The sequence below is a fragment of the Mus pahari genome, unplaced genomic scaffold (genome assembly GCF_900095145.1).
Source record: "Mus pahari unplaced genomic scaffold, PAHARI_EIJ_v1.1 scaffold_12369_1, whole genome shotgun sequence".
Lineage (NCBI taxonomy): Eukaryota > Metazoa > Chordata > Mammalia > Rodentia > Muridae > Mus > Mus pahari.
The window spans coordinates 1-14,622 of NW_018392961.1; the positions used below are offsets into that span (position 1 = coordinate 1).

At 44.1% G+C, this 14,622-nt stretch overlaps 1 protein-coding gene across 1 annotated transcript in view; it reads right to left on the minus strand.

Annotated features, from left to right (window-relative positions):
• Positions 1-2,246: 2,246 nt before the first annotated feature.
• LOC110315272 (NACHT, LRR and PYD domains-containing protein 4C-like) overlaps positions 2,247-14,622 on the minus strand; it is a 16,356-nt gene continuing 3,980 nt past the window's right edge. Inside the window, exons 2-4 of the mRNA XM_021189362.1 lie at positions 10,049-10,391; positions 3,725-5,297; positions 2,247-2,329 (exon numbers count right to left, since the gene is read on the minus strand). Coding sequence (XP_021045021.1) covers positions 2,257-2,329; positions 3,725-5,297; positions 10,049-10,325 — 1,923 coding nt within the window. The 5' untranslated portion in view covers positions 10,326-10,391 and the 3' untranslated portion in view covers positions 2,247-2,256. The remainder of the gene's footprint in view (positions 2,330-3,724; positions 5,298-10,048; positions 10,392-14,622) is intronic.

The following is a 14,622-nucleotide window of genomic DNA, read 5'->3' on the forward strand; positions in this document are numbered from 1 at the left end:
AGCAACTGCTAGATCCTTGGACTTCCATTCACAGCTACTACTGAACCATTGTTGGGATTTGGACTGCAAACTTATGTAAGTCATCAATAAATTCCTTTACTATATAGAGACTATCTGTCCTTTACTATATAGAGACTATCTGTAAGTTCTGTGACTCTAGAGAACCCTGACCTATAGAGGGGGCAAGGTTATGTTTGTGTTTTCCCCCAGGACGCAACCGTGCTAATATGGGTACCCTCAAGAGATGTTGGCCCGGCTATGGACCGGGGGCAATGAAGGAGCCAGAAGAAGACCAGGATATGGAGATATAATGTGCACACCATGTTTATTGGTTTTTCTTCAGCCTGGGAGGGCCAATGAATTTTGGGTTTTGGTGCCCTGCCCTTCATTCGTTTGTCTGTGGCAGTTAACTCCCCAGCCTACCCTGTTCTTTTCTCTTCCAATGTGAATTTGGGTTTGCCCTTCATGGACTTAGTCACTACTACACAACAATTAGAAGGCACGTGGAAATTCTCTACTTTACCACCTAATGTCTCCTCAGTCGGCCCTTGTATCCAACTACACAATATGACCACGGGGAACTTTCATGGCAATCTAACATACGGCACCATGTCAGGCATGGAACGTCATGTTCCCCTTACTGACTACAAATCCCCAAAGGATTCCCCCAAGTATGTCACGTCCTCCCCTGCCTCATTGTCCAAGGGTCTCTCAAATGCCTACTTTTGTGGGACTTCCAATCCCTTGGGAGCGCTGCCAGCCTGCACTAGGTGTAAAATTTACCGGGGACTACACGATATTGTCATCTATCCTCACACTTGGTATGTGGAGGTTTATCTAACATGATGCTTCCAATATTGCTCCCTATGTTAACAGGGATCCCATTAGATACCAGTGAGCAATTGGAATTGTTTGGTCCCTCTAATTATCTTGATTTATGCCCCCTTACTCTCCTAAAGGGTGGCCACATCTCTTTAATAGGACAATATTAAGAGGCTGTTTGACCCCTTGTGGATAGCCACTTACGTTATGATGGGAGGAATTGTCACACTAATAATTATTTTATTTAAGTGTCTCTCACAGCATATCTCCAGGCAGCATTCCATAAATAAGGCAACCCTGCAGGTGCTGATGGCTCTTGAAAATCCTGATTGTGCCTCCCCTGGCTAAAGCACGACGGATGGCAGAGATCTGTAAGACTATCATGTAGGCTGTTCCTCATCTCCCCCTTGTGTGGCATGCCTCCTGAGTGATATCTCTTTGAGGGCTGGTAGTCAATGATGAGTAAGATCCTGGAAGACAGGACAACTTAAGACAGGCACAGTCCAGTATCCTGGGAATCCTCTGAAGTGGGNTCAACAATGTTGAGGCAATGGCACCCTGGCTCCCACTAGGCTGTCAAAATCTAAAGACAAAAGGGTGGATATGTAGCAGGAACTGCAGGGAACTATCAACACTGGGGGGCCATGCAGCTGCAAAAGCATCTCCTGCAGGAGGACCTAATTGAGGACGGCCTGTGACACCAGCATTCCTGCAGGAGGACCTAATTGAGGACTGTCTGAGGGAGCAAGGATTGCTGGTGCAAGCAGTGCCAGCCAATCGGGAGCTGCTGTTTAGAAGAGATACTTGGGACCAATGGGGGCTTGGGTGGAGGGTATTAAAGGAGCTTGCAGCAGTGCTCAGATGAGCTTGCTGCAGCATTTCTCTGTGTCAGTGACTCTGTGCCAACTCGCCCCAAACCCCCAAGAGCAGGCAGGGTCAGGCAGAGAGAAGTCCAGGGAACAGGCAACAAACGTAGAGCGCTTGGCAGTGTTGAACTTGAGAAATCCTGCCTTACAGTTAACCTTGGTAGTTTTAGAATGAAACACGAGGCAGGGTTTCAGAGTCCCCGAGTCAAAAGCTGAGCAAGGATCTCCTGGTCAAATTTCAGATGCCACTGCTTACTCAGTTGTATCTCGGATAAAATATGTGACTCTCTGCCTACTTTTCTCATGTCTAGCAGGATAATCAAATTTGCCTTGTCACATTTCTTACTGTGCGTGTGTGCCATATCACGTGTGTGTGGGTCAGAGGACAACTTGCAGGAATCAGTTTGTTGGGGAACAAATCCTGGACATGTGCAGTATAGCAGACAATACTCTGAGAACTGAACTACTTCCTGGGACCCTGTACACATGAACCGATGCAATACCGCTACTCCATTTACATGTACAACTAATAATTAAGAAATATACTCAGGCATGGAGGCACATGCCTTTAATTCCAGGACTCTGCAGACAGGCAGGTGGATATTAGAGTTCCAGACTTGCCACAGCTACATAGTGAGATCCTGTCTCAGAACAATCATGAAAAAATAAATATTAATAAGATCAAATAGTATATCTTTCAAAGAGTCAATCCAGGGCTCAAAATGGAGCCTGTTGGACTGGAGACAGTTCAGTGTTAAGAGCATTCATGTTTCTTCAGAGAATAAGAATTTGGATCCCAGAACCCACATCTGGCAGTTAGCTATAGTTCCAGGGGCTCGGATCCACTGAGGCCATCTCCACATGTGTGCATAGGAACATGCAGCCACATACACATAAAATAAAAATGAATCTTAAAATAAATGGAAGCTGTTGACCAAAAAGGTGAATTTGTTATTTGTCCCCTTAAAAGCTCTACTTTGTTTTTAAATTTATTTTTAAAAATGTTTAATTGAAATAGAATTATATCCCTTTCCCTCTCCTGTCCTTGTGGTGCACTCTCAAGGTGACAACCTTTTTTTCCTTTTTTTTTTTTTTTTACTACTCGTTTTATTCAGACAGATACTAAAATACCAGTGTAATCATTTAGTTAAAAACCTACAAACACAAGAAGTTTGTAGTTTGAGTTTAGGAAATTTTATTTTTGGTACTGAATTTTTCCAGTGCATTCTATAAACAATATGAATAATAATTGTATATAAAGACTTCTTTCTAGGAAAAAAATTGATATTATAAAGTATTAAGATACCAACATCAAAAACCATATGCCAATATTTCCATTTATATATCTTCTATGATTATGCTACACTGGCACTTAAGCACACAGAAATTCTGCCCTTCCACCCCATGACCTGGAGCTTTTCATTCTTCAACTTCACCAAATACATTGCAGCTTAACATAAACCTCATAGAGCTTAGAATGAGAAATACCACAATATTCTTTCATGCAGAGTGAGGATCAAGTTAATGAGCAAAAATTAATCATACCAGCTTGCTTCAAACAGCATTCTTGTCAAAAATTATGCAGTCTATAAAACCGATAGCTTAGAGTACTCTCTGGAATAATAATAAAAAAAAAAAAAAACAAATAACCTACTTTTCAATGGTATCCTGGCTCAACTAACACTACTAAAAGATGAAGCATCTTACCTCGAAAAGAGAAAAACAAAAACAGCTGTCATAGCAGGCTGTTTAGTATCCCTGCAGAATAAATAAAATCCCCCCTGCCTGTTGAGGCTCCCCTTTACAACCTTTTTTATTGTTTTATATGTACATGTTTATGTACACGCATACACACGCGCACACACACAACCTGTTGAGTTTGTTTTTGCTGTTGTTTGTGTGTGTGCGGTTTGTAGGCCCACCACTGGCTATTAGTTAGGATGGGTGAGTTTTGAATCTGCCTGTATAAATCACCAATACGCAGGGACAGATTCTGAAAAAGGGGACAGAAAGGAAAGGTAAGTGAATGGACTCACGTATAGTTGTGTTCTTGACCTTCACTCAGAATATTTTGGGTTGAGAAGGATAGTTTCTTCAGTGTCGAACAGTGTTTTAAGCAGTGGGCAGCAACAATAACATCAGAATAATCCTTAGCCACAAAGTTAATCTGTTCCATACACTTCATTGCTTGTACTAAGACGACTTCATCGTCCATCTCAAACAGACAGTAAAATAACTTCATGCCATCTATCTGCTCTTGAAGCTCTTCATTGCCACTTATGGTGTCCAGGCACTGATACAACTGATGCTTTATTTCCTGGGACAACTGCAGGCCAAAAAACACCTCTAGCTTTTTTTGTTCTGATTCATGTAAAAGGCCAAAGATGAAAGAGCCCCAAAAAATCCACTGTACTTTGACTTTCTTTAGAAATGTAAACATGACCATCTCTATACTTTTAACATCCTGGCTAGGGTGGTCCANGTGGCTCTTTAGCAGATAAAAGATGGCTGCACAGACCTCCTGGATAGANGGGTGGAGGAAAACGTAAGATTTTTCAGATTCCTTGCTCTTTTCAAGGATCCTTATATCCAGCAGTGTGGGGATGTCAGCGTCCATGATCCCATTTCTCCTGAGAGCCTCCTCATTAAACACAAATGTGTCAGCCCACATGCCCTCAGCGGCCAGAGAACACAAGCCCTGCAGCTGGTCTTGGCTTTTCTTACTTGGAGAATGGGCACTTTGGGGAATGAACAAATTGTAGATGTGAGTGGTATACAGGGAGGTGGTACGTCGGCAGACGGAGACTGGGTCTCTTCCCTTCTCTATCTCTTTTTTCAGACAGGCAGCCACCATCCAGCAGAGCACAGGGACCTGACAGACAGTGAACAGCTGCTGGTTTTCTTTCACCAAACTGAAGATTTCCTGGGTTTTGGTCTTATCTTGGAACAAGCTGCGGAAATACAACTTAATATTGCTCTCATTGAATCCTGTTACTATTTTCACATTTGTGCACTCAACCCTGTCCTCCATTTTCTCAAAAGCCTCTGGGGTAGCAGAGATGAGGAGAGAGGATTCAGGGAGCATCTTCCTCCTGAGCAAACTGCTCAGCAGTACAGCCACCGGCTGCCTCTCCGTGCAGCTATCACACAGCTCCGACTCCCGTTCGGACATATCACATTCCATCACTTCCAAGCTGTCGATGACAAATAAGAGTTTCTCNGGTTGGGNTANGATCTCCTCTATGGGAGCTGAGGGGCTGGGCCACTCTTTGGAGATCAATTCTGCCAGGCTTGCTCTCTTCAACGTCTTCACATCTTGACAGCAGAAGTAGAAGATGTAGGAGAATTTGTTCTGAAACACCACGCCTTCTGACCAGGCAATCATTAACTTTGTCAACATCAGTGACTTGCCAATTCCCGCCGCTCCTTGCAGGAACACCATGTGTGGCTTCTTTCCAGTCGCCTTTGATACAAGAAGGTTCTCAAAATGATCACAGTCATCCTGGGTAAATTTCTGCTTAAGGGAATCTTGATCTTTGATGTTAAACTTTCTGGCATAATCATGGGTCAGCCTCTTCTTCAAGTGAGCTTGATAGAACTTGGAGTGTCCTGAGTCAGTGAGCACAAGGGAAAAACATCCACAACATCAATTAAGTTCAACGTTCACCCACATAGAGTCTGACCTACATGTTTTCATTCTGAGAATGTATTCTTTAAAAGTATTTGTTTTTAACTATGTGTATGTTAGTGGACTCCTGTGGAGGTCAGAAGTGTTCAATCTACTCCCTTCTCCCTTAGCTGGATTTACAACAGTCCATGAGCAGCCCTCCCACCCCCAGAGGTGCTGGGGATTGAACTCACATGTTGGACAGTAAAGCCATGCTAGGAAGTTTGGCAAGGTAGAGAGGGTTGAGGCCCAGAGACTCGGTGGGCACACACCTAAGACAGGTGATTCCCTGCCCCATGGCAGACTCCTGACTTGGAACATGGGCCACACTCCTTATATAAAAGAAATGTGTCCTATCATCTTGTAGGAAGAGTTCTTCATGCTAATGAGGCACCTAGAGGCCCAGAGGACTTAGCCAATAAGCCTCCCTTCCCAGACATTCCTCCCTGCAAAAGGCATTTAATCTCAGGTCTACCCTGACAAGTGGGTATGGCACTTTATGCATCCATTTTCCACCGTGAACAACCAATAAACTGATTAGAACCATGGAGTGTCTCTTTCATCAAGATCTGCAGTGGGGAGCCATGAAGAAGTCATTTGACTACAGAGCCACAACTTAATTCTCCCGTAGAAGGCCTCTCTGTGCTCCCAGTCACAACTGCTACCAACCCTGCCTCTGCCAAGCTAAGGACAATCACCCCACTGGTGGGATAAGCTTGAGCTCCCCATTACGTCCCCCAACCCTGTCCTGGGCTAGATGATGTCCTCAGCCCTTTGGCCCGACTCCATTCTCTGCTCTTCTGAGACTTCCAGTGGCGCCAGGATATCCAAGAGTATGAAAACCCTGTGGCCTTGTTGCAAGCCTGCGGACCCCCGAACCAGCTCTGGCTTTCCCACCCCCGGAAGTGGTGTCTCTGTGCATCCCTACAGCCTGGCACTGCCCCAGATAGACAGACACTCAGATCTTCTGAAAAAGTGGGATATGCTCCCAGTCACTGAGTCATTTCTTCAGCCCCCTTATGATGTGTGTTTTTAGAAGTTTGTAAGCTGTGGGCCCAGAACAACGCTAGTTAACATGAGAAGATTTTTCACTGGCCCTGGAGCACAGTTACATTTCTCTGTGTGTCATGAATGCTATACTGTTAAACTGTCACGTGCTATTTCAGAAGCTAGCACTTGAAGTAGGGTTGTCCCTTTTCTCTATTTCAGACTCAAGCATGTCTAACTGCAGTGCTTTCTTGGGTTCTTGTCTGGGAACGGGCTGACCCCTAACTCTCCAACAGGAAGAGAATTCATAATAGCCAGAAACTAGAAACAACCTAGCTGTCCTGCAACTGAAGAATGGACACAGAAAATGTGGTACATCTACACAATGGAATACTATTTAGCTATTAACAACTAACACATCATAAATTACTCAGGCAAATGGGTGGATCTTGAGAATATCATGCTGAGTGAGACAGTCCAGTTCCCAAAGGGCAACATTGTATGTACTCACTTAAAAGTGGATAAAATACAGGTACCATGGTACACTCCACAGAACCAAAAAAGCTAAACAAGAAGGAATGCCTGAGCATGGAAGCTTGAGTTTCACTTAGAAGGAAGAATAAAATAGTCATGAGAGGCAGATGGAGGGAGCGAACTGGAGGGAAGGGAGATGGGGAAGGAAATGGGGAATTCAGGACCAGGTGGGGGGGGGGAGGACAAGAGAGATGGCCATATGGCCATGAAAATGAATGGAAATCTGCAACTGATGGAAGTGAGGAGGTGGGGGGGGCATCTCCAGGATGAGACATGGCCTGGGACAAGGAAGATGCCCAAGAATCAATGGGGGTGATCTTAGTTGTGACTCACTACACTGGGGAAGTGGAACCTGAATATAGGCCACCTCCTATANCCACACAGGAACCTCAGTGGAGCAATAGAGACACCAACCCACCCACAAAACTTTTAACGCAAAATTTAGCTTATCTACAGGTATGATGGTTTGTATATTCTTGGCCCTCATAGTGGCACAATTTGGAAGTGTAGCCTTGTTGGAGTAGGGGTGTTACTGTGGATGGGCCTTAATACCCTTGTCCTAGCTGCCTGGAAGTGGGTCTTCTACTAGCTGCCTTTGGAACAAGAGTTGGAACTCTCAGCTCCTCCAGCCCCATGTCTGCTTGGTTGTTGCCATATTCCTGCCCTGATGATAATGGACTGAAACTCTGAGCCTGTAAGCCAGCCCCAATTAAATGTTATCCTTATAAGAGTTGTCTTGGTCGTGGTTTCTGATCACAGCAGTGAAACCCAAACTAATACAACAGGTAATGCAGGCATGGGGGAGGGAGCAGAGACTGAGGGAATGGCCAACTAGTAACTGGCCAAACTTAAGACACATCCCATGGGCAAGCACCGATCCATAACACTATTAATGATACTCTGTTATGTCTGCAGAGGATTTCCTCTGAGAGGTTCCACCTAGAAGCTAACTCAGACAGATACAGACACCCACAGCCAAACAGTGGATGGAACACAGGGACTCTTATAGAAGAATTGGAGGAAGGATTGTGGGTCCCAAAGGGGATAACAACTCCACAGGATGACCAAAAGAGTCAACCTACCTGGACTCCTGGGGCTCTCAGAGTCTGAACCACTAACCAAAGAGCATACATGCAATTGATCTAGGTCTCCTGCACATATGTAGCAGATGTGCAGCTTGGTCTGCATGGGGTCTTGAACAACTGAAGTGGGGACTATCCCAAGAGCCTTTGTCTGTTTGTGGGATATGCTCTTCTAGCTGGGCTTCCTTGTCTGGCCTTAATGGAAGAGGAAACACCTAACCTTGCAGAGGCTTGAAGTGCCAGGGTGAGAAGGGTACCCGGAGGGGGGGGGAAGTCCCCCAATAAAATAATAAAAGGAATAGCTGGACAGGGAATGAAGGGTCTAAGGACAGTTAGAAACAAAAGTCAGAGTAAAGTACAGACTTTTTGAAAAGAAAAAGAGCTATATACAAGTCGTTGTATGGAGATATACATACATGGCTCAAGAGAGCTAAGTGGTTAAGTAGTTAAAAGTACCAAGAGGACCTGGGTTCAGTTCCAAGCATCCACATTTTGTAGGTCCAGTATCAGAAGATCTGATGTCCATTTCTCTAGCTTTCAAGGGCACTGTCCATACATGGGGCATACACACACACACACACACACACACACACACACATGTATATATACATATATACATGTATGTATACATATGTGTGTATATATATAATATATATACTCTCACATATACATAATATAATTTCTAACTGTTCTTATGTATTTTGATCATGAATTAAAGATTTACATATGTGCAACTAGAATCTCAGGAGAAGGTGGGATATAAAGAACAGCACAGAGACAATCTTTACACCAAAATAGACTGAAGAGTAACGAATATCATATAGTTGCCGATCTAAGACAACTAGTGAATCCGGAGAAGGCTGGGCTTAGGGAAAAAAACCAACATCCAGGCTTATCATGGAACCTCAGGGACAAAGAAATGAATGGAACCTTAAAGCATCCATAATATCTTATAGCAGGATAAAGCTATGTGTGACTCTTAAGATTACAGTGTTCATGAAGCATGGATTATTTTTTTAAAGATTTATTTATTTATTATATGTAAGTACACTGTAGTTGTCTTCAGACACTCCAGAAGAGGGAGTCAGATCTTGTTATGGGTGGTTGTAAGCCACCATGTGGTTACTGGGATTTGAACTCCGGACCTTCAGAAGAGCAGTCGGGTGCTCTTACCCACTGAGCCATCTCACCAGCCCGGATTTTTTGATATAAGGTTTTACTTGTTAAAATCAAAACAGCCAGAGTCACAACAAAGACTGAGAAATCTTGTTTCACACTGTATTACATAGCTGTTTCAAATACATATGTGATATATATGTGGGAGGGTGAATGGGGGATGGGTACAGGTTGACATTGGTATCCTCTTCAAATACTCTCTGCTTTTAAAAAAGATTTGTTTGTAATTTGGGTGAATGGGTGCTTTCGTTTGCATGCATGCATGCACACCAGTTCTGTGCAGTGCCCTCATTGGATAGAAGGCGGCACTGTATACCCTGAAACTGGAGTCACAGATTGTTGTGTAGCACAAGGTAGGTTCTGGAAACAGAGCCAAGGTCCTCTGTAAGAGCAGGTGTTCTTAAACACCGAGTCATCTCTCCAGGCCCTCCATCTCATTTTTTGAAAAATTTTTTTAAGTTGGCCTAAAACTTGCCAAACCGACTGGCCACTTGCTACCATGCCTTGTTTTTGTGGTTGCTGAGATCCAAAGTCAGACTGTCATGTTTACATAGCAAGCAGACAAAGCCATCTTCCTAGACCTTATAAATAGGATTTATTGCAGGTGTCTTCTGTTGCTGCTGCCCTAAATCCTCAGTGCTACCATTTCACTATAGAGTTAAGGCTCCAGTTTAGATCCAGGGGAACATTATTAATGCCCTGGGTGGAAGTTCAACTGAATAGGTTAGGGCATGCTACCCTCATACATTTGATACACAGACTAGACCTAATGTGTCTACATGAAGCTGCCTCCTTTCTCAAGCAGAAAAATATCCCATGACACCCAATGGCCCTAGGGTAGATGGGCATGAAGAACAGTTATCAAAACTATGACGTGATCCTCACCCACTGTAAAGCAGCGTTGACCAACTCACCAGCAATCTCTCTTCCTGCCCTCTCNATGAGATCCTTCCTATTCATCTTCTGGAAGATTTTGAAGGTCATATCCCAGGATTGCTTCTCTTCATAATGTTTTAACAGTAAGTTGGCAAGGTCTTCACGAGATGCCTTCTTCACTTCGGTCCAAGAAATCTGTTTCAGCCTCAACTGCAAAATCTCCTGTTTGAAGAATTCCTTAAACTTCATGAATTCTTTCTTGTTTAGCTCTTCCAAGTACCACATAAGGCCAAAATCAGAAAAGAATGATGCCATTGTGTCTTAAGGAAGAACGATGCGTCTTCAGAGAGGTGAATACTAGGAGTAAGAAACAGATGGGATCTGTGGAAAAATCAGGCAAGCAACTGAGTTATTAAGCACAATGTAAAAAAAAAAGGTGGGGGGTAGAGGAGTGGGTCAAAGGGCTGGGGAAATGGTACAGCTGGTAAAGTGTTTGCTGCACTAGTGTACGGACATAAGCAGCATCCTCAGCATTTTTGTAACAAGCAGGGTGTGCAGCCACAGAACCTTCAACCTACTATATGTCTTGTCTGCAAGATGTCCTGGGGTAATGATGATGCAGAACTTGTAGGAGTGGCCAACCAATGACTGGTACAACTGGAGGCCATGAGAGGGAGCCCATGCCTGGGACTATGTTGATGGCCAGGAACCAGAGGCTGCTCAGCCCAGAGATCAAATATGTGACCAAACACAACTGGCAAAAAAAGAAGTTAATGAAATGATTTTTTCTGCTATATTCGTAGATCAGTGCCTAGCTTGATTATCATCAGAGGCAATGTCCACCAACAGAGAGGAGCAGATGTAGAGACCCACAGCCAAACACTAGGCAAAGTCAGGAGAACCCCGCAGAAGGGGAAGAAGGGCCAGAGGGGTCAAGGACACCATGAGAACACATCGCACAGAATCAACTAAGCAGGGCTCACAGAGACGTAAATGACAACCGCAGAGCCTGCATGATCTGCACTAGGTCCTCTGCATAGATGTTATGGTTGTGTAGCTTGTTGATTTTTCTGGGACCCTCTAACAGCAGAAGTGGCGGGTGTGTCTAACTCCCCTGCCTGTACTTGAAACCCTTTTCTTCCTACTGGGTTGCCTCATCCAGCTTTGATATGAGGGTTTGTGCCCAGGCTTACTGTAATTTACTTTGCGGTGTTCAACCAACATCCCTGGGAGGCTGGCTCTTATTTTGAAGGGAAATGAAGTAGAAGTGGATCTAGGGGACAGGGCAGTGTACGTGAGGGGGACTGGGAGAAGAGGAACTAGAGGAAACTGTGGTTGGGATAGAATATATGTTAGGGGAAAAAAGGAAGCAGAGTGTGAGGGCCCAGCCCTGCAATCCCAGCACTGGGAAGGCAGACACAGGAGGATCCCTGAAGCCTGCCAGCCAGCTTTGTTTAGCCACATTTGCTGAGCTCCAGGTTTACTGAGAGATCCTGTGCCAACAATCAGGTAGAAAGTAACTGAGGAAGATACTTGATGTCAGTATCTGGCTTCCACACAGTCCCCATCTCCACACATACTTGTAGTCACTAACTCATCACATACTACACTGTTCATTGTGTGTGATAAATAAGGGCAAGGAGCTTTTCAGTATGGTCTCATTTTAACTCTCGTCCCACTGAAAGGATCACTAAAACAACACAGTGGTTTTTCAATGGTCTCAATGATGAAACCATTCCATACAGTTTCTCATGGTTTTGGTGACCTCCAACTATAATTTCATTCTGTAATTATGAATTACAATGTATATATCTGTTTTCCTAAGGTCTTGGGTAACCCCTGTCAACTAGTCATTGAACTCCCAAACAGGTCTCCACCCACAGGCTGAGAACCATTGCTACACCACTTGGAAAACAACAAGGTGAGATTTATTACTCTAAAGAATTACTGATAGGGAAAATTGGACATAGTACTACCGGAGGACCCAACAATACCTCTTCTGGGCATATACCCAGAAGATCTTCCAACTGGTAATAAGGACACATGCTCCACTATGTTCATAGCAGCCTTATTTATAATAGCCAGAAGCTGGAAAGAACCCAGATGTCCCTCAATAGAGGAATGGATACAGAAACTGTGGTACATTTACACAATGGAGTACTACTCAGCTATTAAAAACAATGAATTTATGAAATTCTTTCACAAATGGATGTATCTGAAGGATATCATCCTTAGTGAGGTAACCCAATCACAAAAGAAGTCACTAGATATGCACTCACTGATAAGCGGATATTAGCCCAGAAACTTAGAATACCCAAGATACATTATGCAAAACAGAAGAAAACCAAGAAGGATGACCATTGGGTGGATACTTCATTCCTCCTTAGAATAAGGAACAAAATACTCATGAAAGGATATAGGTACAGAGTCAAAATTTAGAGCTAAGATGAAAGGATGGACTATCCAGAGACTACCCCATTCGGGAGTCCATCCCATCATCAGCCACCAAACCTAGATACTAATGCTCATGCCAGCAAGATTCTGCTGAAGGGACCCTGATATAGCGGCCTCTTGTGAGGCTATGCCCGTGCCTGGCAAACACAGAAGTGGATGCTCACAGCCAGCTATTGGATGGAACACAGGGTCCCCAATGGAGGAGCTAGAGAAAGTACCCAAGGACCTGAAGGGGGCTGCAACCCTGTAGGTGGAACAACAATATGAACTAACCAGTACCCCCTGAGTTTGTGTCCCTAGCTGCATATGTAGCAGAAGATGGCCTAATCGGCCATCACTGGGAAGAGAGGCCCCTTGGTCTTGCAAACTTTATATGACCCAGCACAAGGCAAGGCCTGGGCCAAGTAGTGGGAGTGGGTGGGTAGGGGAGCAGAGGTGGGGGGAAGGGGTATAGGAAACTTTCGGGATAGCATTTGAAATGTAAATAAAGAAAATAATAAATAAAAAAAAAGAAAAAAAAAAAGAATTACTGATAGGGGTGGGGCGATGGCTCAGCAATTAAGAGCATTTGTTGCTCTTGCAGAAGACCCATATTTGGTTTGCACCATCTACACTAGGGGTATCCTAGCTGTGTATAACTTTAGCTTCAGGGGATCTGACATCCTCTTATGGACTCTGCAGGCAGGGTACACATGTGGTGCTCCTACATACACTCAGGCACACACATACCCATAAATGTTAAAAGAATTACTGGTACCTCTACTTCTGTGATACCAGGCAGAATGCAGGACAGCATTTGTGATGCTATTATCATAAAAGTATTATGGTAAAGGATACACTTCTGGCATAATACAGCAGTAAATATAGTCAGGTAGCTGGGTCCAGTGGCATAGACCTGGGATACCAGCTACTTCAGCGGCTGAGGCAGGAGGATTTCAAATTTAGAGTCTGCCTACAAACATAGTGAAGTCAAGGCAAGCCTGGGCTCCTTAGTGAAACCTTGTCTCAAAGAAAAAGTGGGGCTGCAGAGATGGCTGAGTGGTTAGGAGCTCTGGATGTTCCTCCCGAGAATCTGGGTTAATCTCCCAGCATACACATGGCCGTCTTCAACGACAGTGGCGTGCACCACAGGGGTTAAGAGTATCTGCTGACCTTGCAGAGGATCTGAGTTTAGTTACCAGCATTTATATCGGATGGCTCACAACCACTTGCACTTCCAGTTTAATGGCAACTGAAACCTTCTACTGGCCTCACTGGGCACCATGCACGCATGTGATGCACAGGACAGTCATACATGATAAATAAATGAAGATATAACTTTTGAAATATATATGAATGAAAAAGAAAAAGAGGGCTGGTTTATGGCTCAGTGCTTGTGTAGCTTTCCCACTGTACCAGACGTAGTGTTCAGTACTGAAAAAACACCAAAAAATGGATATGCAAAACCATCCAAAGGAAGGCTAACAAAATTATGATGTCCAAGAATTTTAACTCTAAGACAAAAACATAGAAAGGAGGACCCTCACCAGATATCAGATGCAGAATAGATATCATTCAGAAAACATGAAAATCTTAACCTATATCCACCTAGCACATTTACAATCTATAGCAAATAGGTGGGAATGTACACGAAGGAGTGTCTTTTCAACAAATGGTACTAGAACAACACACAGTCTATGTGTGCAAACACATAGAGCTGGGTTCCAAGGGACGATACCTGAGGTTGTCTTCTGGTCCCCACGTATACCTGTGCACAGACATGCATTCACACCCCTGAACAGATGCTGAACGTTATTCATCATTACTATGAAAATAAAAACAATGAAGTATCCTCATATGCCTAAGGAACTGAGCGAGGGACTGTGGATGTGGCTCAGATGGAAGAATGCTTGTCTAGCAAGCAGGCAGCTCTGGTTCTGTACTGCCTAGTTTTGTGTCAACTTGACACAGCTGGAGTTATCAGAGAGAAAGGAGCTTTAGTTGGGGAAATGCCTCCATGAGATCCAGCTGTGGGGCATTTTCTCAATTAGTGATCAAGGGGGAAGGGCCCCTTGTGGGTGGGACCATCTCTGGGATGGTTGTCTTGGATTCTATAAAAGAGCAGGCTGAGCAAGTCAGGGAAAGCAAGCCAGTAAAGAACATCCCTCCATGGCCTCTG